The sequence below is a fragment of the Equus caballus genome, chromosome 21, assembly GCF_041296265.1.
Source record: "Equus caballus isolate H_3958 breed thoroughbred chromosome 21, TB-T2T, whole genome shotgun sequence".
Taxonomy (NCBI): domain Eukaryota; kingdom Metazoa; phylum Chordata; class Mammalia; order Perissodactyla; family Equidae; genus Equus; species Equus caballus.
Window position 1 is genome coordinate 29,171,659 of NC_091704.1, and position 24,755 is coordinate 29,196,413.

The 24,755-nt window shown below is 40.8% G+C and overlaps 2 protein-coding genes across 2 annotated transcripts; one reads left to right on the top strand and one right to left on the bottom strand.

Annotated features, from left to right (window-relative positions):
* Positions 1-812: 812 nt before the first annotated feature.
* Positions 813-16,185, bottom strand: LOC138919938 (uncharacterized). Its single transcript, XM_070246815.1, has 3 exons — positions 15,935-16,185; positions 3,152-3,174; positions 813-2,837 (listed from the first exon to the last, which is right to left on the bottom strand). Exons 1-3 carry the CDS (start codon positions 16,183-16,185, stop codon positions 2,821-2,823), a joined length of 291 nt encoding a protein of 96 aa, XP_070102916.1. The 3' UTR covers positions 813-2,820.
* On the top strand, positions 16,126-22,458 carry PLK2 (polo like kinase 2). Its single transcript, XM_001916182.6, has 14 exons — positions 16,126-16,853; positions 17,403-17,510; positions 17,654-17,770; positions 17,966-18,095; positions 18,327-18,414; positions 18,896-18,991; positions 19,099-19,297; positions 19,385-19,532; positions 19,877-19,974; positions 20,301-20,430; positions 20,670-20,910; positions 21,033-21,162; positions 21,422-21,532; positions 21,662-22,458. Exons 1-14 carry the CDS (start codon positions 16,584-16,586, stop codon positions 21,851-21,853), a joined length of 2,058 nt encoding a protein of 685 aa, XP_001916217.4. The 5' UTR covers positions 16,126-16,583; the 3' UTR covers positions 21,854-22,458.
* The last annotated feature ends 2,297 nt before the right edge of the window (positions 22,459-24,755 follow it).

Below are 24,755 nucleotides of genomic sequence, written 5' to 3' on the forward strand. Positions count from 1 at the left end.
TATTTTCTGAAAGAAACTCTGCAGGGTAAATGAGACACTAATGAAAACACCTACTGGTTAGGGATGGGGGTGGGGTATAAACAGTGTTAAGTGAACAGAAATGGAAGCAAGACTTTTTGGAAAATACTTCTATGTAATTTTGACTTCTGAATCATGTACATGTTTTACGCATTCAAAAAAAGTAATTCCTAAAATTGAAAATATTTCAAAAGGAAAGACACTAACTGTATATCAAAACTTAACATAACCATATAGAGGAAAGAATTACTTTAAATGACTCTGGAATATCACATTCTTGCTGAAAACTCTTGGAAGAAAATATTCTAAGGACAAAGAGCTTCAAATTCAGTGGTTTTATAGTTAATAGAAATACTGGTAATGTTATTTGAAAATCATTTTATGTATATTTTAGAGCTAAAGCAAATAAATGATTGTCATTATTATTATAAAATAAAATTTTCATTTTAAGAGATGAGTATAAAATCAAAAGAATTAAATAAAACCGTATAATCCAAATTTGAATTGCCAAATGTCAATTTAAACTCTCGATTTTAAAAAATGTGTCTCCTACCTGTTGTCAGAATGAGCCTGCATTTTAAAAAAATAGTGAATATAATTGATTAATACACTTGAAACATATAAAAATTCATGAGACCTCAATGTTATTTTAAAAAAGTAAACATGTAAACAAAAACTTCCTTGCCCACATTGGAGGTGACTATTACACCAAATCTTTATTCTTAGAATTGCTAATTAAAGGGAATGTGTTACTTTATTCTTCTTGTAGCTCAGGGTAACAAAAGAACCCCAGTTGATGACGACACTTTTTTTTCCAATTTTATTGATATATAAATGACATACAGTAATATATAAGTTGAAGGTATACAGCATAATGATTTGACTTACCTATATCATGAAACGATTACCACAAAAAGTTTAGCTAACATTCATCATCTCACATAGATACAAAATAAAAGAAAAAGAAAAAAATATTTTTTCCCTTGTTCTGAGAACTCTTAGGATCTACTCGCTTAACTTTTCATATATATCACCCAGCAGTGCTAACTATGGTCATCATGTTGCATATTACATTCCTAGTACTTATTTATCTTACAATTGGAAGTTTCTACTGTTTGACCATCTTCATCCCATTCCCCCTTCCTCCACCCCCTGCCTCTGATGATGAGAGAATATTTGTATAGGAGAATACCAACTATTAAATGTAGAAAGAATGGACAGTACCAGAAAATCGCCGTTCTGCAACCACAAATGAAATCATTGGCTCTACTGAGAATCATCAACGTGGGATCAAACCATTAAGTGAATGCCCAATGGAAAAATTTCCCCATATTATCCCACAGATGACCTGCCAGTAACACAAGAGGGGCTGTACTTCACAATGGTGCGATCTGGCTGCCACCACCAGAACACAGACACCAAACTGACTGTCAGGAACAGTGGGTACCACGTGCCTCCTGAGGGGGTGCAGTGGGAATTACACAGCACTCTCCATGACATATTCTTACTACAACATGCTCAACCCAAATCTAAATAAGTCTGCGTTCCTAACTTCAAGTTTAAAGGAAATACAGAGGACAAAGGAATAAATTAAATAAAACCACCAAGAAAAAAGAAAACAAATCCAGAAAACGGACATTTTACCAGACATCTAGCCTGGTCTCTTCAAAAAAGCCAAAGGAGTAAGTGGCGACTCTTGCAGATTAATCGAGTTAGGAGCCATAACAGAATGCAGTCTGTGGGCCTTGATTGACAATTAGTTCGAAAAATTTGGCTATAAAATGAATTTTGGAAACAAGTGGGAAAATGTGAATATGAACTAGGTATTAGATATTAAGGAATTATTGTGTACTTTGCAAGGTGTGATAAAGCTATTACAGCTATATGAGAAGTTACTCATTTTAAGAGTTCCATGCTGCAGTACTTAAGGACAGCACATTATGATGTTTATAACATTTTTAAATGGCAAGAGAGAGAATGGGGGGAGTATGTGTAAACAGTTGTTGAATCTGGTGGCAGATACATGGATAGTCACTGTACCCTTCTTTCCACGACTCTATATATTTGCATTTTTTCACAATTAAGTTGAACACAACTAGGCTCCACACTGCCCACCTGTGATCACTGCTCCACGGTGAGGATCCAGCAGCCCAGACCTCCCCATCTCTGCCAGGGCTGGGCCTCCTCCCCGGTGGTTGGAGATCCTGGCTTGCAGGCACCACACTGAGCCCTCAGCGCCAGGCTTGCTCTTTATAGTCCTCATTTCCCTAAAACTGAGTTAGGTGTGGATGTGGAAATGGCATTAGGGACAGGTATTGTCTGGGCACAGTGGCTTTGGGACTTCTCAAGTGCAGCAGTCATTTCCAACCCACACAGCCACTCACAGGCACTAGGACTGTTTGCCAGGGCAGGCCCCATAGAGCAGAGCTTCAGAAGCCTGTCCCACTGTGGCCTCCCCCAGGCACTGAGAGAAGTACACCAGCTCTCCCCAGCCCTCAGAGCAGCTAAGCTGCAGCGTCCTTCATGGTCCAGCTCCAGAGCTGGGGCATCTTCTCCCTTGGCTGGTGCTGACAGCCTCCTAGACGCTTCTCCTCTCTCTTCCTCTCTCTTCCCACTTCTCCAAGACAAAAGCAAACCAAAAAGGCAAACAGAGCTTATTTGCTCACTCTGTCTCTTTGTTAGCTCCTTGCAGTTTTCTTCAACTCCTTTCAGGAAACCAGATGCTGGAGAGAGAACCTCTCCACTCGGCCTTGGGTTCAACTCCTCCTTGTTCATCCCTCTCGCCCTTGCTAGTTCTTTGTTTCACCCCTTCCTGTCTCCTGAATATGAAACAGTAACAGACATTACTGATGTCTTACTACATGTCAGGCACTGCTCTAAGCATATTTTATGCACTGGCTTATTTAATCACAACAACCTAATAAAATATTGCAATCCCATGGTACAGAACAGGAAACTGAGGCACAGAGAGGTCGAGCAATTTATGTAAGATCAAATCTAGTTTATGTCTAGTCTTCTCAATATGTCTATTCTCAATAGTTTTATATTTATAAATTTGTTTATCCAAAAAATAATTGAGCTCCTATTCTACGCCACGTACTGTTTGTTGTAGACGCTGAAGAAAGCAATGTACCTGTCCTCATGGAGCTTCCATACCTGTACGGAAGAAAAATAACAAGCAAAAATTAAGTAATAGGAAGCACGGTAGGCATCAGAAATCTCGATCAGATGATAGAGTAACAGAGGGACGGCAGACCAGGAACAAGGAGCTGAACCCTGTCATTAAAAATACTTTTATATGTATTTTTGAATAGGTATTCTATTCTCTTGGTTCAAACATTAAAACCTATGAAAAAAGTAATCAGAAAAGTAAACAATTCACTTGCAAAAATAAATGCATAAACAAGTAAATGGAAAAAAAACCCTATTAGTTTCCTATTAATCCTCCCAGAAATTTTATGTTTTATGCATATTTAAGACTATAAAAATTATTTTCTCCTCCTTTTTTACTCCAAGGAAACATGCTTTACTATTCCATATGCCGTCCTACTTGATGTTCACAATACTTATTTTAGAGATCTTACAATATCGATACTTAAAAAGCTTCTCCTTTTTTTTCTCACAATTGCCTACATTTTCATTGTATGAATGTACCCATTTATCTAACCAGTCCTCTATTGATAGGTACTTAGGTTTTTTCTAGTCTTTAGTTGTTACAAACAATGCTCCAGTGAATAACTGTATACCTCAGAGGTTGGACAACTGTTTCTATAAAGGGCCAGAGAGCAAATATTTTAGGCTTTGTAGCCCATAGAGTCTCTGTCACAACTACTCAACTCTGCTGCTGTCTAATAAGGGCAGCCATAGACCTCATGTAGGCAGACAGGCGTGGCCGTTTTACTATAAGACCTTATTTACAAAAGCTGACATTGGACTAAATTTGGCCCATGGGCTATTTTATTTGCTGATGCCTGTCATTCACCATTTTGTATATGGGGTTATCTCCATAGGAAGAATTCCTAGAAGAGAGTACATGAGTGTTTAATTTTGACAGATTCTGCCAAATTGCCTTTCACTGAAATTGTACCAGTTTGCATTCCCACCAGCAACATACAAGAGAGTTTATTTCGTCAACACTTCACCAACACAATGTTCACACAAACTTTGGGGATTTCGCCAATTTCATAGGTAGAAAATAGTTTTTCACTATACTTTTAATTTCAGTTTTTCTTCTTATGAGGGAGGTTGAGCCAATATAAGAACCATTTGTTTTCTGTTGGCGAATGGATCTTTTTAAAATCAACTTTTAGGAGCTCTTCCTATAGCAGAAAGATAAACCCTTTCTCTGAAATGTTGAAAATAATTTTTCCAGTTTGTTATTATTAATTTTTTGACTTTACTTAAATTTTTTTTTATTTTTTTTTTATTTTTTTTTTAAAGATTTTATTTTTTCCTTTTTTTCCCCAAAGCCCCCCGGTACATAGTTGTGTATTCTTCGTTGTGGGTTCTTCTAGTTGTGGCATGTGGGACGCTGCCTCAGCGTGGTCTGATGAGCAGTGCCATGTCCGCGCCCAGGATTCGAACCAACGAAACACTGGGCCGCCTGCAGCGGAGCGCGCGAACTTAACCACTCGGCCACGGGGCCAGCCCCGTTTACTTAAATTTTTTAATGAAAGGTTTTGTTTTTATCTTGTCACATTAATGGATCTTTTCTTTTATGGATTCTGGATTTTGTGTAGTAGTTAAAAGATCTACCACACTCCAGGACTATAAAAGAACTCCCCCATATTGTCTTATAATTTCATATTTTATATTTCAAACTTTCATCAGTTTGGAATTAAGCTACGTACAAAGCATAGATCCTTTTATTTTCTTTCCCAGTGGTTATCAAGTTGACCCTGTGGCATTTAGTAAATAGTCTACCTAAATAGTGAGGCAAACCTCACTGATTTCAGTTGACACCTTTATAAAATATTGAAATACTATATCTGTTGGGCCTTCTTCTGGACTTTCAATTACGTTCCCTCGATTTACCTGAGCATTCATGTGCCAGTACCACATCATTTTAATTGCTGAAGCTTTATGGTATATTTTAGCACCTGAAAGGGCCAACTCCCCCAGCCGTTCTTTGTTAAGGTTTTCCTTGGCATTCTTGCTAATTTTCTATAGGAACTTTAGAATTCTCTTGCCTAGGTTAAAAAAAAAAGTAGCTTTATTTGGACTGAGTCAAATTTATAATTCGATCTAAGGAGAACTGACAGCTTTAAGATACATTGTGTCTTCATCTCCAAGAACATGGTAGGGTTTTCCACTTGTCCAGTCTTCTGTACCTTCTCAAGAGTTTTCTTCATATAGGTCTCACATACTTCTTAGTTATTCTTATGTATGTTAGCTTTTTATTGTTATTGTTGCTTTTGTAAGTAAGATCTTTTCTTCCATCACATTTTCTAACTGCTATTGATTTCTGTGTGTCAATTTCTCCACCCTGCTACTGAATTCTACTCTTTATGGTGATTCTTTTTGAACTTATTCTCTAGGGTTTTCCAGGAATAAAGTCACATCATCTGTATATAGTGATAGTTTTCTTTTCTTTCCACCTTAATACCTGCAATCTCTCTTCTTCAATTACAAGGTCCAGTACTTCTGGTTGAGTAGCAATAGTGATACAGATGAGCATCCTAGCTGCTTCCTGACTTCAGTTCTAACACTTCTGCTGTTTCCCCCACTAAGCGTGAGAGCTATATTTTATCACTGTAGGTAAATATCTATTGATTCTTAATTTAGTGTTATTAAGAATAGATGCTGACCTTGTCAAATGCCTTTTAAGAACTTAAGAAAATGATCATTTGATGTTCTCCTTATGTCTATTAATATAATATAAATCATTAATATTGCATTATGTTTGTAGATCAATGATGCTGAATTCTCAATATTGAAGAATCCTTGCATTCTTGGAATAAACTCTACTTCATCATGATGTAATATTCTGTTACTATGCTGCTGGGTTTTGTTTGCTAATGTCTTATTTTAAAATTTATATAAATATTCATAAGTGAGATTATCTGTAGTCTTCTCTCCATAATCTTTGCAGGTCTCGAAGTCAACGTATGGTTGCTTCACAAATATAAATTTTAAGTTATTATTTAATCTTATGATCGAAACAGCTTAAATAGTATTGGAATTATTTTAACTTCAATAGTTTCACAGAATTGTCCTGTGAAACCATCCAGGCCTGATATGTTTTTAGGGGCAGTTCTTTGGCAATTTCCTCTTCTGCTTCTGTGGAAATTGGCCTGTTTAAATTTTTGAATTTTTCTTGGGTCAGATTTGATAAATAATTTTCTCTGAAAAGTATCTATCTCATCTTAGATTTAAGTTATTTATATGGAATAAAGTAGTCTCCAATTATTCTTTAATTTTCCTCTGTGTTTATTTTGTTTAAGTACATTTTCCTTCTCTCTGCCTCCCTCTTTTTTGAGGGAAAGGGTAGAGTTTTGGCTAGCTAACAGTTCATCTGTTTTACTACTTTTTAAATAGTTTTAAAAAATTCTTCTCCATCTATTGATATAAATATTTAAAGCTATGAATTTGCTGCCGAGCATTATTTTATCTCAGTTTCCCAGTCTCAGTGATACTGACATTTTGAGCCAGATAATTCTTTGTTGTGGAGGATTTTTAGCAGCATCCCTGGTCTCTAACTACTAGATGCCAATAGCATCCCCTTCCCTAGTTGTAACAATAAAAAATGTTTTTGGATATTTCCAAATGTGCCCTTGGGGGGCGGGGCAAAATTGCCCGAGGTGCAAGCCCTGATAGCTAGTGTTGTTAGCGCCACCGAATTAGCTGAGATAGATGTAGTCAAAAGTTAGCATAAGAGAAGCCATCCTATAGAATGAAGTCATGTTGGAACTGTAAATGACCCTGACTCACCAGAACCCCTTCCCCTGCCTTATTCTCGAAGCGTGCTTTGGAGAAACGCTTAGAACTGCATGTAAGCAAGCCAATAAGTAGCCAGTCAGTAATTCATAGAGAGAATGACTTGTTAGCAGATTTAAGTCCTCTGTCTAATCTGTTCCTTCTCTCCATAATAAGAAGATAACTAACGTTTTCTTAGATTCCCTAAGAATGTCACATTCAGCAGATCCAAAACTTTTGTCTACCTAAAGGCACCCAAGGGTGTGTGGTCATCCAATACCTGCACTCCTGAGCCCCCTCCCCTTTCCCTGCTTCTTTAGTTACATTCTTATGTAAATATCAGTTTCTTTAACCTTGTATCCCTGAGCTTCACGCAGCATGAAGCTAGTGTTGAGAATAGGGCACTGACCTCCCCCTATCGCACAAGGAAAACAGAAGTTACAAATTGTTAGAGGCCAGGTGGACTCATAGGAAAGTTTTGGTTAATTATAGGTCACTGAAGTTTATTACAGGGAAACTGATGTCCAGAGAATATCAAGAAGCCGGAGCTTCCCAGACCTCAACTCTTTGGCTTCCTGGTGTCAGAGTCCCCCATCCATCATGGAGGCAGACAACCAAGGACATCACCCTGCAGAATCCCTTATCTCACCATCTCCCTCCCTGCAAACAGCCTCACAAGGCCAAATGCAGGCTTGTGGGAAGGGACCAACCTACAAGGCCACATGTTCCTTCTCCCCTACCAAAAGCCTCAAATAAAAACCCTTACGTTTTTGAGGTGGATTTGAGTCTTAAATCCCACCTCCTCATCTGGGCACCTTTTGAGAATAATAAAAGTTCCTTTTTTTGCCATAAGCCTGGCAGTCCAGTTTTTAAAAAATTTTTGTCTCCTTGTGTGGCAGGTAAAAGAACCTGTGTTTGTGGCCAGTAACAGTGTTTTCTCATTTTTCTACATATTCTAAAATTGAGGTTTGCATTTTTCATGTGATCTGATTGTTATTTAAGATAGACTTTTAGGAGCCGGCCTGGTGACGTAGTGGTTGGGTTTGTGTGCTCCACCTTGGTGGCCCAGGGTTCACAGGTTCAGATCCTGGGCACAGACCTATGCACCAGTCATCAAGTCATGCTGTGGTGGTGACCCACATACAAAATAGAGGTAGATGGGCACAGATGTTAGCTCAGGACCAATCTTCCTCACCAAAAATAAAAAAAAGGGGGGGATAGATTTTTAAATAAAAAATTCTGAACAACTATGGTTGTTTTTGACATACATTACAAATATTTTGGAGAGTTTCTCCCTAGTTTTACTAGAAGTGGAGTTTGTGGGTCTCCTTTCAGATAGATTTCTGGATTACAAAGGAAAAGTGATAAATTGCTATAGTCATTGCTATAGGAAGTTCACCATAGTTAATATTTACTAAACACAATATATTCTGAGCACTTTCAAAGCATTTTACATGGACTATTTCATTTAATTCTCACAATAATCCTATTTAGTAGGTATTCACATCTCCAGTTTCTAGATGGGGAAAGACTCAAAATAACTTGCCAAAGAATTCATAGCTAAGAAGTGGAGTATAAATAATTCTTAAAAAGGCCTTTAGTTAATGGAAACAGCTCAGTTCCGAGGGGAAAGATCAATAATGAAAGGTCAATCTTTGGTGGACAAGGTGAGCACAGGGTGTGACACTATGCCAACTGGTTGCACAGTGGCTGTGTCTGAAGCATTTTAGCAAACTTGAGTTGTAACTCTTCCTGCCTCCAATGGCAGAGGCACAAAAAGCACCTGGGAGGAGGATATTTGAAACAGAGAACAGCTTTACACCTATATTTTTGTGCCTTCCTTTGCAATGACCCTGGAACTCCTCCTCAAGGGAAGAAGTTCCGTGGGTTACAGTAGCCACCAAAGTGAGCAGTCACCGAGGTTGAACCTGTCAACACCCATCCATCGAAAGAGATTGGGTACACTTCATCAGTGTGTACTAACTACCCTTTGTTTACCAAGCTTGAGTCTGACAAATACTCTACACTTGTAAGTCTAATAACTTTAACTCTTTCTTCTGTATTAAGAGTAGTGTTTTGGAATAGCTTTAACGATCTTCACCTGTGTCCTTGTGTTGTAGTGAAGGCTTTGGTGGGAAGCTAAAATTAAAGCTAGTCAGATTTCTCCTCCTGGTCTTTGATTTCCCACTTGCAGTACCTGTACGTTTTCAAATAAATTAGTTTTTCAAGGTTAATGAACAAGTGACCAGTTTCTTCAAATAGCCTTAAAAATAGTGAAATGGGATCTCATAAAATGTATTAAAATAGAATGACAAAAGAAGATTCTTTACTTTCAAGGAAATGGTCTTAAGGGCCTAGAGGTTGATGTTCATCCACACACAAAATTTTAACTGAATGGGATTTCACTGTGAAGTTTATGAGGCCCCTCTGAAGAGTCTAGACTCAAATTGACCACAGTTGATATAGAACAGTATAGGCAAAAATTTTCTCCATTATTATTTTTAAAGCATACATTTGAAGAAAAGATCTTAAATGAACAGGAAATTCAGAAGTACATGTGTGGAGGATAAACAAAGTGCAAGAACTCCAAAGGGGAAGAGAGGAAGATGTTCTTTAACAAAATTTTTTTAATATGTCACTGAGATAGGTTTTTCATATCAATACTTACAAAAGGTTTTCACTTCCAAGAATGAGGAAAAGCCAGAACACTTTTAACTTGTTTGGGTTTGTGATAGATTCACTTAATAGCTTGTTTTCTATTCATAAATTTTTAAATAAATTCACTTTAGAAGATAATTGTGGCCTTTTAGATTCAAAAGTGAGATTACTTCTTATGCCTATGCCACAGGACGCGAGGACATGGTGAGTATGATTTAAAGGAACAGCTGCATTTTAAACAGCCATAAAAACTTTACAGCATTGATTGGCGTTATCATTTTTTACCAGTAGAGGGAGATCTAAGTCCACTGCAATATATTAGTAGCTGTGGTTTGTACAACAGTGAATGGCGGGGGGAACAGTTGCTCTCAAACATTATTACCACATCCAGAAGATAGACAGACACACACATAGATGAATGAATAAAAGTTTTGGTCAAATATTTTGATAAATATATAATATAAACCTTCATCAAAGATTACTGGCAGGATTTGCCACAGACTTTCATTCATTTACAAAATGCAGTGTGTCAAAATAAACACAATGTAAAAGATATTTAACATATTTAATATTTAAATTTAAATCCTAAAGTTAACCTTCCATTTTACACTCATTAAGTTACTTTTAAAGAGTTAGATATTAAATTTAATCCAATCAATTGAATATATTGTGGCAAATATAAAATGAGGTTCGGGCTCTTTTCACCTTCCAGATTGAAGCCTTAGCTGCTCAGGATATCTGGACTTAGACTGACATGCCCAGCCCAGCCCCTGCAGCCTCTTGGCAGCGAACATGTACATCAAAACGTTCTTGTTTCACTTCCTTCTTGTCATTTTGCTCGTCAGAAATGTTTATTTTTTTTTACCTGGATTTAAGGTACTCATAATTGCAGTAACCAACTCCTTGGCTCATGACATAGTTGTTACAGGCCTCCTCATGATGCATGCTCCTTTCCAGTGTGCCCATAACCCAACCCAGGAACTAAACCATTGAAGGGAACTTATATGGACCTGTTTGTTCTCTCCGTCCCTTATATCCCTTGCCTCACTCATACAAGCTAACTATTATCCTACATTTTGTGTTAGACATTTCCTTGTTTTTTAAAATAGTATTTTAAATCAATATTTATGCATATATAATCAAAATATTTAGATTTAGTTCTGCAGTGTTATAAGAAGAGTAATCTTTAATTTGTCTTTATTCATTTATTTTTAAAGATTGACACCTGAACCAACATCTTGCCAATCTTTTTTTTTCTTCTTCTTCTCCCCAAAGGCCCCCAGCATATAGTTGGATATTCTAGTTGCAGGTCCTTCTGGTTGTGCTCTGTGGGACACCACCTCAGCATGGCCTGAGGAGCAGTGCCATGTCCGCGCCCAGGAACCAAACCAGCGAAACCCTGGGCCATTGAAGCAGAGCACACAAACTTAACCACACGGCCATGGGACTGGCCCCTATTTATTTATTTATTTATTTATTTATTTATTTTTGGTCAGGAAGACTGGTCCTGAGCTAACATCTGTGCCAATCATCCTCTATTTTGTATGTGGGACACTGCCACAGCACAGCTCGATGGGCGGTGTGTAGGTCTGCACATGGGATCTGAACTTGCGCTACTGAAGCGGAGTGCTCAAACTTAATCACTATGCCACCCAGGCAGGCTCCAATTTGTCTTTTTTCAAACTCAACATTAAGATTTATGCATACTGATGTGGATTATCTATAATTCCTTGATGTTCACATAATATCCCATTATGTATATGTACCACGATTTATTTATCCATTCTCCTGTCTTATGGGCATTTGGTTTGTGTCCATTTCTTTGCTGTTATTAAAAGTGCTGCCATGACTGTGTTTGTGTGTGTCTCCTGGTGCATCTGTGCAAGCATTTCTCTTGCTGGGTTGTAGGGTAGAAGGATGATCAATTTACTCTCCCAGCACAATTGTAAAAGCAAACCGTTGATCTACATCATCTTCAACACGTGATATTTTTACCTACTGAACGAGTTTAAGCAGTCTTGATTTGCATTTTCCTGATTATTAATGACTTTAAGAATATCACCTTGTTTACTAACTATATGTAGTTCCTTGTCCATGAAATGCTTGTTTATGTCTTGCACTAATTTTTCTCTATCAATTTACATTTATCTCTACCAATTTACAGCCCATTTTTTTTATGTTAAGGTGTCTTTTAATAAATCAAATTTCTTAATTTTAATTTAGCCAAATTTATCAATCTTTTGTTATAGAGTTAATGCTTTTTGCACATTATGAATTCTTTCCCTCTATTAGAGACTATCCATTCCCCACAGTATATCCTTGGATATATATAAAGGATAGTCTCTTCAATGATCGGTGTTGGGAAAACTGGGCAACCACATGCAGAAGAATGAAACTGGACCACCATCTTTACAGCATACACAAAAATCACCTCAAAAAAGATTAAAGACTTGAACATAAGAACTGAAACTTTAAAACTCCTAGAAGAAAACACAGCGGTTAAGATCCTCGACATCAGTCTTGGCAATGATTTTTTGGATTTGACAACAAAAGCAAAAATAAATAAGTGAGACTACATCAAACTAAAAAGCTTCTGCACAGCAAAGAAAATCATCAACACAATGAAAAGGCAACCTAAAGAATGGGAGAAGATATTTACAAGTCAAATATCTGATAAGGGATCAATATCCAAACTATATAAAGAACTCATACAACTTAATAGCAAAAAGACAAACAATCCTACTAAAAAAATGTGGCAGAGTACTCGAATAGACATTTTCCAAAGAAGACATACAAATGGCCACAGGTACATGAAAAGGTGCTCAACATCACCAATCATTAGGGAAATGCAAAGCAAAACCACAATGAGATATCACCTCATACCTGTTAGAATGGCTATTATTAAAAAGACAAGAAAGAATAAGTGTTGGCGAGGATGTGGAAAAAAGGGAACCCTTGTGCACTGTTGGTGGGAATTTAAATTGGTGCAGTCACTAAGGAAAACAGTATGGAAGCTCCTCCAAAAATTTTAAAATAGAACTACCATATGATCCAGCAATTCCTCTTTTGGGTATATATCCAAAGGAAATAAAATCATAATCTTGAAGAGATATCTGTACTCTCATGTTTATTGCAGAATTATTCATGATAGTCAAAGTATGGAAACCACCTAAGTGCCCATCAATGGATGAATGGATAAAGAAAATACAGTACATATACACAATGCAGTATTATTCAGCCAAAAAAAAGAAAGAAATCCTACCACTTGTGACAACATGGATGGACGTTGGTTGAGGGCATTATGCTAAGTGAAATAAGACAGAGAAAGACAAATACTGTGTGTTCTCATTTATATGGGAAATCTAAAAAACATCAAACTCATAGATACAGAAAACAGATTGCTGGTTACTAGAGGTGGGGGAGGGGAAGCAAAATTGGTGAAGGTGGTCAAAAGGTACAAACTTACAGTTATAAGAGAAATAAGTCCTGGGGGTGTAATGTACAGAATGATGGCTATAGTTAATGATACTGTATCACATATTTGAAAGTTGCTAAGAGAGTAGATCTTAAAAGTTCTCATAACAAGAAAAAAATCTGTAACTATTTGTGGTTGCTGTGTTAACTGTTTCACAACATATACATATACTAAATCATCATGTTGTACACCTAAAACTAACACAATTATATGTCAATTACATCTCAATAAAAAAAATTTTTCCCTACCCTATGCTCAGAAAGTTGGTTGCCTATACTTTCTACTAATAGTTTGTTTTGTTCTTGATCTTTAAAACCTTACTCCATCTGGAGTAGATTTTTTTTTTGTACATGGTGTGTGACAGGGGCAGAATTATGTCCCCTCAAAATTTATATATTGAAGCCCTAACCCCCAGCCCTAACCCCTTGTATTTCAAGCTAGGGCCTTTAAAGAGGTGATTAAAGTTAGATGAGTTCACAGGCACCGCCCTAATCCAATCTAACCGCTGTCCTTAGAAGAGGAAATTTAGCTACATAAAGGGGACACCAGGGAGGCTCACGCCCAGAGGAAAGATCACGTAAGGTCACATGAGAAGGCAGCCACCTGCAAGCCAAGGAGAGAGGTCTCAGGAGAAACCAAGCCCGCCCACACTGTGAGAAAATAAATCTCTGTTGTGTAAGCTCCCCAGTCTATGGTATTTTGCTATGGCAGCCCTAGAAAATGAGTGCAGTGTGAGATACAGATCTCATTCTTTTTAATACGGAAAAATTATTTATTTCTAGTTCTATTTACTGAATAGTCCCTCCTTTCGTCACTGATCTATCATGGCTCCCTCCTCATATATGAAAGTTCCACATACATGTGCCTCTAGGGTCTATCTATTCTCTCGGTCAGTCTATCCTGGGAGAGGACCAGACTTTCTTAACTGCTATGGTCATGATCGTGAGAGCTGGCAGAGAAAGCCCTGCCCCTTTCATTCTTCTTGAAAATGACTTTGCTATTTTTGATCACTTACACTTTCATATAAAGTTTACAATAAGCTTGCCAAGTTTCACTAAAAATCCTATTGAGACTTTAACTGTATTTGCATTAAATCAATAAACTGCAGAGAAACATTTTGTAAAGATTCATCTCCAATGCCAAGTACCTTGATTTCCTTTTTTTGTTCTATAGACTACAATTTTGGTTCTGCCCACATGAGGGCACCACAAACTGAAAAATCAGATTTTCACAGTTGGACTGAAGACCCTGTAACACAAATAGTGTTACGATTTTATTAAATGCCTGAATGTTTTGGAGGATAGACCTGAATTTCATACGGAATGTTCGAGAGACTATCAAATGTTTAAGTACATTTGGTAAAAATACATACAATAGTATATGATAATCAAAGAATTGAAATAATAATGAAAGATATGGCATTCTATCCTTCACAGCCCTTATCTTAGAAGGCCATAAACAAATACAGATAAAAAGTTCATTATCAACCAATAAAATGAAGGCATGGGGTAAAAATAGCTCTGGAAACTAAGGTAGTATTTTCTCAACCAGCAAGCCTACCACACGCTAGTGAATGGTTTGCACAAATCTGGGGAGCAAGGTGACCCCCAAGCCTATGAATAAAGGGGAGGATGATGTAATTCTGCATTTCCACCCTCAGCCCCACCCCTTATTCCAGCCCTGCTAATCTCGGGTAAAGTCTACTTTCACTGTGAGAAACAAGCCTGGGCTTGCCCTGAACTGATTAAAGAATGAAAAAGAAAGAAACAGAGACAACTTTCCCTTTCTGCCCTGTAACGCCAATGTAGCCGCCTCTGCACATTATGTGGGAAGGATTTGAGACAGAATGTCTTTGAAAATGTTTAAATGATACTACGCAGACCCAAACGTGATAGTTGACTGAGGAAACCCTTGTTCTAAGAACCTTCCAAGAGTTTATTAATCTGGTGTTCTAAGGAGCACTGGAATTGAGTATCAAAAAACTGCTGACCACATCTTGTTAACTTAGATAAAAAGATCTGTCTACTGCTAATGATCATAATTTGGGTGATCTACTAAATATATAGAGAGAATCCTTAAATTCTCTAAACCCCCGTTTCCTCATCTGTAAAATGAGAACAATATTTCCCACTCAGAATTGTTGTAGGATTAAACAAGGCATTACAAAACATGAAACAACGTGCCTTGGACATAAGCACTCACTGAATGTTACACTGGGGTCATGAGAGGGGAAAAATGGTGTTCCTAGGTGAGCAAAACTGAACAGTAAAGTCCGGAAACAGGAAACTAAGCCCCGGTCAGCTCACTTGCCTCTGCTCCTCCCTTCAGCCCTCCACCGCCCCACCTCAGGCGGCCCTGGGCCCACTCTCCCAGCACCGGGGCAGCTACGTGGCTTAATGAGCCATTTAAACGACGCATTCTGCATAACCCCTTCGAAGTAAGAACAGATACATGGTGTTGATCTTAAAACCATAATTAGCACCAGGAACGCTTTTAACGCCACTGATCTTCAAAGAAGGCCCACATTGTCCTAACCCGCAGCCCACTCATACCGCTACCTGCGCTTCTAGAACATTCCACGAGATGGCGCCCTTGCCCCCAGCCTTCGGGCAACCTGAAGGCGAAGCCGATCTAAGGCTTCGAAGGGCTCGACCTCCGGCAGAGGCCCCACGGGCCTACCTGGGACTCGCCGCGGGAACCCGACCGGGCCCAGCCCGGCAGTGGGCTCGGGCCACCCTGCTTTGCGAGCCGCCGTCTATCACCGGCACGGCCTCCCCGCAGGGTTCCCCCCTAGACAGAGCTACTGGGGTAAGAGCGCGGGCCAGCAGCCCCCACGCCCTGTGGACGGCCAGGTGCGGCCTCACGTGCCTGTGCGTGGGCGCCGGGCTGCCGTGCACCTTGACCCCGGCGGCGTCAGGCTGGGGGCGGTGAGGAAGCACCGCGGGGGGAGGCACCCTGCGTTTGCAGAAGCGCCCGGCGGGGCTCGGGTGCCCGCGCGGCCCGGCCACCGGGCCCGGCGGCGGGGGCGGGGCTGAGCGACGGGGGCGGGGGCGAGCGGTGGGGGCGGGGCCTGGCGTCCGCCCTCGGGTTTCTAGCTCACGCCCAGAAGCTCGCAGCATTCGAAGAATGGGCTGGCGGTTCCGGGGACGACCGGACTCCCTTGCCGGCCTGCCCGTCGCAGCGAGTGGTCCCCGCGACCGGCGCCCGGGCCGTGCCACCTGCGTTCACACGCCGCTCGGACGCGGGACGCCAGCGGCCCGTCGGGCCCTCCGGCTCGGCCCCGCGCTCTCGGGCGGCTGGTGGGCGGGGCTTCGCCCCTGACGTAGCATCCCGTTTCGAGTCCCCGCCCCTCCTCGGCCCGTATATAAGACTTCGCCCGGCGTTCGCACTCGCACAAGTGGACGGAGGCGTCGGGCGCGGTTGCTAGAGGCGGCAGGGGTTCGAAGGCGAGGGCCGGCTCGGGCGTGTGTCGGCGCCTCGGAGGTGGCAGCAGGCAGGGCCGGGCGGCGAGGCGACGATGGAGCTCTTGCGGACTATCACCTACCAACCGGCCGGCGGGAGCAAGATGTGCGAGCAGGCGCTGGGCAAGACTTGCGGCGGGGACTCGAAGAAGAAGCGGCCGCAGCAGCCCCCCGAGGAGCTCCAGGCGCCGCAGCCCCAGGCGCAGGTGCAGCCGGCGGCCCCGCACCACCATCACCACCACTCGCACTCGGGGGCCGAGGTGTCGCGGATTATCGTCGACCCCACGACGGGGAAACGCTACTGCCGGGGCAAAGTGCTGGGAAAGGTGACGAGCGGCCGCCCGGCGGGAGGAGGGAGGTCCGCCCTCGCGTCCCCCGGGCCGGCCGGACCCTGAGTCCCGCGCCCGCCGCTTCTGGGTTTCTCCGGAGTCCGATCCCCGCGCGACGTGGGCTGCTCACCTGCCCTCCGCTGGCTTTTGTGCGCTGACAGCGCCGGGATCGGTTTTACACCCTGAGCCGCGGCTCCGTCTGCCTCCCGCAGCCCAGCTTTCGAGACCAGATCCAGCTCCCTCCACCTGCGCCCAGAGACTTTCCTTGACAAGTCTCTTCAGATATTATTTCTCATCTCCCCGACCCCAGTCCGCTCCATGAAGCTCCTCTTTGTAAGGGGGGAAGGAAAACTGTTTTAATTTACTGTTTTCAGGATGCTTTTCCCTTCGGGAAGGAGCTTTTAAAAAGCAGACTGCATCCCTCTGTCCACCTCCCCTCCCCCCATTTTTGCTTTTCTTTCCTATTTTTATTCATTTATTTTTTAAAAGATCTGCCGTCCATTTTTCTGCCGTGCTCAATTCCGTCTCGGCTTTGTTTCCTTTCAGGGTGGCTTCGCGAAATGTTACGAGATGACAGATTTGACCAACAACAAAGTCTATGCTGCAAAAATTATTCCTCACAGCAGAGTAGCTAAACCTCATCAAAGGGAAAAGGTGTGTATGACTGTTGAGTCAAGTATTTTCTTTGTGTGCAGGGATGGCCCTTCCCGTGAGGGAAATGTCTTCTGCATGTGTAAGCAACTGGCTTTTCCGAGGTGACAAGAGGCTAATAAACCTTACCTTGCATTTTGTTTTAGATTGACAAAGAAATAGAACTTCACAGGATTCTTCATCATAAGCATGTAGTGCAGTTTTACCACTACTTTGAGGACAAAGAAAACATTTACATTCTCTTGGAATACTGCAGTAGAAGGGTAAGTGTCAACTCCTGTTTCAGTATGTTTACTTCCCCCAAACGGACGTGGCATTCAAACTGCATTTTATCTGGGATTTTAGTTGTGGAAGTAATTATTATACTGCAGCTGTAACTCGTCAGGCATTGTGCAAAAGCAGACCACTGATTTTGATAACTTTGTTTGACAGATTCTCTTTTTTCCTTCTCTTCCTAGTCCATGGCTCATATCTTGAAAGCAAGGAAGGTGTTGACAGAGCCAGAAGTCCGATACTACCTCAGGCAGATTGTGTCTGGACTAAAGTACCTTCATGAACAAGAAATCTTGCACAGAGATCTCAAACTAGGTGAGCCCTGGACCCCGATTGCTGACTTTTGTGTTAGAAGTGTTCTTTTCTTCTCTCTCTCCCTTTTTATGTGTTAACATTCTTAATTGGGATCCAGCCTATGTAATCTTTCTTTTGAGTGGATGAATTTAATATTAAACCGCTGCCTGCCTGCCTCCAAGGTTGATGTGTGTGTACTTGGGTAGAACACCATTTCAAAGGGATTCAGGTTTTGTTTTGTTTTTCATCTAGGGAACTTTTTTATTAATGAAGCCATGGAACTGAAAGTCGGGGACTTTGGTTTGGCAGCCAGGTTGGAACCCTTAGAACACAGAAGGAGGTAAGAGTCAGAAAGATACGTCCTACTAGGGTTTTGTGGAGATCAAATATGCCCTTGTTATTTTCCAGTTAATGTTTCGGAGAAGGTCAGTTGATACTGAAATCTATAAGCCACAATGATATTAATTTAAGGAAACACTTATTAAGAGCCCACTATGGACCAGGAACAGTGCCTTATGCCTGTAAGTTGATTGTGAAAGAAGTCTGTCTTACATTTGCCTGTAATGTGTAAAACTGCCATGCTGTACCTGGTCTCAGTTGGTTAAAAACACTTTGTCATGTGGGCTGAAAAAAACTGTACATGCATTAAAAAAAATTGCCAAAAGTCACTTGGTCAAATGTCAGTTGTTAAGGTACCAAAAATCAGAAGTCAAATGTTTCCAAATAGAAATTCAACATAGTGCTTTTAAAGTTTTGTCCAGAGAACTAAGTTTAAACAGTACAGTAGTTCCTAATGAGATCTTGATATTTTCTCTTTCCAGAACAATATGTGGTACCCCAAATTATCTTTCTCCTGAAGTCCTCAACAAACAAGGACATGGCTGTGAATCAGACATTTGGGCCTTAGGCTGTGTCATGTAAGTAAATGCACCAAAATGATCAAAAAGCAAATTTGGATTTAGATGTAACACTTGAGAAGAGTTGCTTTATCATCATCCCTAAAGAATTGTTCCCTTTCGCGCAGGTATACAATGTTACTAGGAAGACCCCCATTTGAAACTACAAATCTGAAAGAAACTTACAGGTGCATAAGAGAAGCAAGGTATACAATGCCATCGTCATTGCTGGCTCCTGCTAAGCACCTAATAGCCAGCATGTTGTCTAAAAATCCAGAGGATCGTCCTAGTTTGGATGACATCATTAGACATGAATTTTTTTTGCAGGTTGGTATGTTTCTTGTGTCTTTTTGTTAGATACTTTTGATCCCCATTACCCAGCAGATAATGAGAGTCTTTTTTGATACCCCACAGGGCTTCACTCCAGACAGACTTTCTTCTAGCTGTTGTCATACAGTTCCAGATTTCCACTTGTCAAGCCCAGCTAAGAATTTCTTTAAGAAAGCAGCTGCTGCTCTTTTTGGTGGCAAAAAAGACAAAGCAAGATACATTGACACACAAAGTAAGTTCTAAGACTTCTCTCACTCTTCTGTATCCAATAGTATATTTAAATTTGATAAGTTAGTTAAAAGAGGCTTTTACATTAGCATAACTTATCCAGTATGTTTGTATACCATTAGACTTTTTATGGCATAATAAATCCCCACTGCGAGTTGTGATTGACAGCTCTTTGTGTCATATATATTAAAGTGTGCTTCTTGCGTAATTGTAGCTGATGGCCATGATAACAATGCCGTTTTCGCCGATGTTCATAAGCTGGTTATTAATGCAAAAGGAAGAAATATGGCTATGTACCTACGTTGCTGGGATAGAGTAACACTCATAATTCTTTTCCTTGATTTACAGACAGAGCATCTAAAGAAGATGAAGAAATTTACAAGCTTAGGCATGATTTGAAAAAGACTTCAATAACTCAGCAGCCTAGCAAACACAGGACAGATGAGGTATGCTGGAAAAGAACAAAATAGATATAAACACTTTATATCATTTCCATTCTTCGTTAATTATCACTTGCACTATGATTATCACAGTTCAAGCATGATAATCTTCTACATAAAGCTTTTCTTCCGGCCTTTTGAAAGGAGAAACTTTTGTCTTTTAGTTTAATGATGCGTGCCATTGAGTTACTGCACTATCTTCAACCTGGCTGTGTCCATTGCTTTTGGATAAGCTTTCTGAGCAATTGCCAGAGTCTCATCTTAACCTAGAATTCTCCACCCTAAATGAATTTTAGATGCTTGACTCATTGCCTGACTCTTCTCTTTTCTAGGAGCTCCCGCCACCTACCACTACAGTGGCCAGATCTGGAACAACCGCAGTGGAAAACAAGCAGCAGATTGGAGATGCTATTCGGATGATAGTCAGAGGGACTCTGGGCAGCTGCAGCAGTAGCAGTGAATGTAAGTGCTTGTCAGTCACATTTTAAATAATGAAACTATAAACGCTCAGTACTAAGTGACTGAAGCCAGTATGTTTTGTAGCCTAATTTAGCATAGAGGAAGCAAAATTAGAGGAATTGGAAAAAGGCAAGGAACGATTTTGAATTCTGTGTCCTCAGAATTAGTGGAGGGAAACTTAGCATATGCTGAAGTCTAAGGTTTTTTTGTTAATTATTTTGTATCTTCCTCTGACTTTTCAGGCCTCGAAGACAGTACCATGGGGAGTGTGGCAGACACAGTGGCACGAGTCCTTCGAGGATGTCTAGAAAACATGCCAGAAGCCGACTGCATCCCCAAAGAGCAGCTGAGCACTTCCTTTCAGTGGGTCACTAAGTGGGTCGACTACTCTAACAAGTATGGCTTTGGATACCAGCTCTCAGACCACACTGTAGGTGTCCTTTTCAACAACGGTGCTCACATGAGCCTCCTTCCAGACAAAAAGTAAGTGTATCCAATTAATGAAGTCCTGTCATTTCTTTAGTCTTGCACTAAAGAAATCTGAAAACACTGACTAACTGCTTCTGTTTTTTTTCTCTTCCCTCCCTATTGTTCCTGTTTTTTAGAACAGTTCACTATTACGCAGAGCTTGGCCAGTGCTCTGTTTTCCCAGCAACAGATGCTCCTGAACAATTCATTAGTCAAGTGACGGTGCTGAAATACTTCTCTCACTACATGGAGGAGAACCTCATGGATGTACGTACTGTGGCTTTTGAGCAGTGATGTTTGAAGTGTGGTCCACAGACCAGTAGCATCCACATAGCCTCAAGGCTTTGTAGAAGGGCAGATTCTCATTCCTACCCTAGATGTCCTGAGTCAGAATCTCTGGGAGGTGGGGCCAGGACTCTTCAGGCCATTCTGATACTTGCTTAAGTTTGAGAAGCATTTGCTTTTAGAAGAATTGAGTGCACACTGCAAAATTTTTATAGGCACTAACTCTCCCAATCTTTTCCAGGGTGGAGACCTGCCTAGTGTTACTGATATTCGCAGACCTCGGCTCTACCTCCTTCAGTGGCTAAAATCTGATAAGGCCTTAATGATGCTCTTCAATGATGGCACCTTTCAGGTATATGAACCCTTCAGGAAAGTGCATGGTTAGGTCTTAAACAATTACCTAGCCAATTTAGTTATTGACCAAACTTTTCTAATTCTTGAATATTTAGAGAGATCTAATATCTGTATCTGCTTTTTAAAGGTGAATTTCTACCATGACCATACAAAAATAATCATCTGTAGCCAAAATGAAGAATACCTTCTCACGTACATCAATGAGGACAGGATATCTACAACGTTCAGACTGACAACTCTGCTCATGTCTGGCTGTTCATCAGAATTAAAAAATCGAATGGAATATGCTCTGAACATGCTCTTACAGAGATGTAACTAAAAGACTTTTCGAATGGACCCTATGGGACTCCTCTTTTCCACTGTGAGATCTACAGGGAAGCCAGTAAAATGATCTACAGCATGTTGAAGAAGACAGACAGGTGGTGGTACGAAAACAATTCCTCTGTGGCCTGCTGGACTGGGTGGAACCAGACCAGGCTGAAGCACACAGTTCTTGACTTTGGACAATCAGAGCGAACCAGAATGCAGTTTTCCTTGACGTACCTGTTTTAAAAGGTTTTTCAGACAATTTCACAGAAAGGTGCATTGACTCTTTACTTCTCTCTGTGGAGAGCATTTCAGACAGAGGACTCGGAACTGTGAATATACTTCCTGAAGGGGAGGAGAAGGGAGGAAGCTCCCGTGTTGTTTAAAGGCTGTACTCGGAGCAGCTTTTGGCTGCTTAACTGTGAACTATGGCCATATATAATTTTTTTTTTTGTTAATTTTTGAAGACACTTGTGGCTGGAAAAGTGCATTCCTTGTTAATAAACTTTTTATTTATTACAGCCCAAAGAGCAGTATTTATTATCGAAATGTTTTTTTTTTTTTTTTTATGTTGACCATTTTAAACTGTTGGCAATAAAGAGTATGGAAAAGCAGAAACAGTGGTGTCCTGTGTTTGGTATGGTGCGTCGCCACATCACAGCGTTCTTTGATCTTGGATTCGTGCTGCTCTGTGGCATGACGTTGAGAACGGAGGCATACTAGCTAGCTAGATCTTTAATTTTTCTAATAATAGTTCTACGAAGTCGGTCTTTAATACCTGAAGTATAATCATACACTCTCTGGGTAGACCTAGATTGAGAAGAGTATAACAAAAATACCACTCTTGTTATGACCAAAATATAGGCCTCCTCCTAAATCCCAAACCAATTTCTCTCTGGAGCATTTCCCCAAAGCCCATTTAGCTTGGAGCTGAAGGCTAGAGTAATCCTGTGTAAACAGACCTCTGTGATTAAGTGTCAATAGGGGCAGGAAGTTTATCTTAATATGGGCAAAACTCTGTGCTTTATGATACTTGCACCACCTATGTGTATTACTCAGCTTAAACCTGCCTAAACACTTCTGTGCCGCTGGCAGGGCTACCATATAATTCCAGTAGTGGGAAGTACTTGGTAAATAAGTCATTTTATTTTTCTTCCGGAGCATGCTGGGGGAGGAATGGTATGGGAACCAAGCTATGGTTTTGAGCCTATCTATTAAACTCACGTTATTTAAGAGGCAGACACGAGAACGTCGTGTCTCAGTGGGATCTACTCTTTGACACGTGAAGAAAGCTGCTCATCCTGTTACTGTGAACTTACAGTGACCTGTGTCAGATGCAAACGCTTTTTGTTCAATTGTAATCCCACTATAGGGAAAATGCCATCTTGAGAAGAGCAGTACTATGGTGGATTAGGCTCGGTTTAGGGTAGTGTACATCCCGTGCAGGGTAGTGTAAATGTGATGGCTGTACTTTTACATTTTTCTAAAATTACGACAAAGCTTGCATCTGGTCTACTTTATTTTTTTTTAAATTTTTTTTTGAGGAAGATTAGCCCTGAGCTAACATCTGCTGCCAATCTTTCTCTTTTTGCTGAGGAAGACCGGCCCTGAGCTAACATCCGTGCCCATCTTCCTCTACTTCATATGTGGGACACCTGCCACAGCATGGCTTAGGCGAGTGCTGCCATGTCCGCACCCGGGATCGGAACTGGGGAACCCCGGGCTGCGGAAGCGGAACGTGCACACTTCACCGCTGCACCACAAGGCCGGCCCCTGGTCTACTTTATTAATGAAAGTCAGTTCTGAAGAATTTGTTATGGATATTTCACAGGCCCTAGATTAACTCCTGTTGATTGGAGTTCTCTAGCCATGTGTACAACTTCAGTCTTTGTTAAATGGGTTATAGTAATAGCTGAAGAAACTGGATAATTACATTAATAGCTGGGTGTGCAAAAGTAGAATGCTTTTATTCTTATGAGCAGAGAAGAAAAAATAGGAGTTTGCAAATAGTAAAAAATGTTCTTTTGAGTTTCAGAGTGTAAGATTGTATATTACTTCACAGTTTCAAAATAGGCACGTATCCATTCTTGTATATGCTGAGGGTCTGGGGTGTGCCAGATCCAGGGCCCAGTGTCGGAGTTTAGAGTGAACCCGAGCCTCTCCCTGCCCTCAAGGAAGTCACAGCAGAGTGGAGGAGACAGTGCATTTACCTATGAGTCTGATAAGTGCTGTGATATTATGATAAAGGTATGCACTGGGTGTTGTGGGAACCAAGAACAGGTATCATGAGGAAGGAGCCCCAGGCATGAGGTGGACTCAGAATAGATTCCAGAGAAGGCAGTTCTTTTTTATTGGGTTTTGAAAGCTGAATGGGGGTTAAATAGAAGTATGAGATGGGGGAGGGTGTTATAAGTAGTGAGAATAACAACATACAGGTGCCTGAGGCTGAAAGAGTCTGCTGTAGGAGTGGGTGTGTAAGTCTGAAGCATCGTAGGGAAAGGCTGGAAGAAACATCCATGGTGGGTCCCATGTGCCATCGCAAGGCATTTCGGCAGTTGAAGGCTATGTGTAGTTACTGAAAGATTTTAAGGAAAAAAGTGACCTACTATTTCAGCTTTATAAAACTCATTCTGGGGTCATAGGCAGGATGGGTGGGGAAGGATATGGAGAAAGATAACCAAAACAGTAAAAAGATTAACATTGTAATTCAGATGAGAAAAGACTTAATAAAAAGGAGCATATAAGCGTGAGGCAGTCAGCATCTCCCTTGGCCAATCTGGTTTATTTCAGTATCCCCAGAACTGTGGCCAGTGGCAGTCAAATATTGAATGGATGAATAAATGACAGTAGATTTGGGAGGGGCTTAGAAAGTTGGTTTTAATAGGATTTGGTACCTGATTGAATGCGGAGCCTGA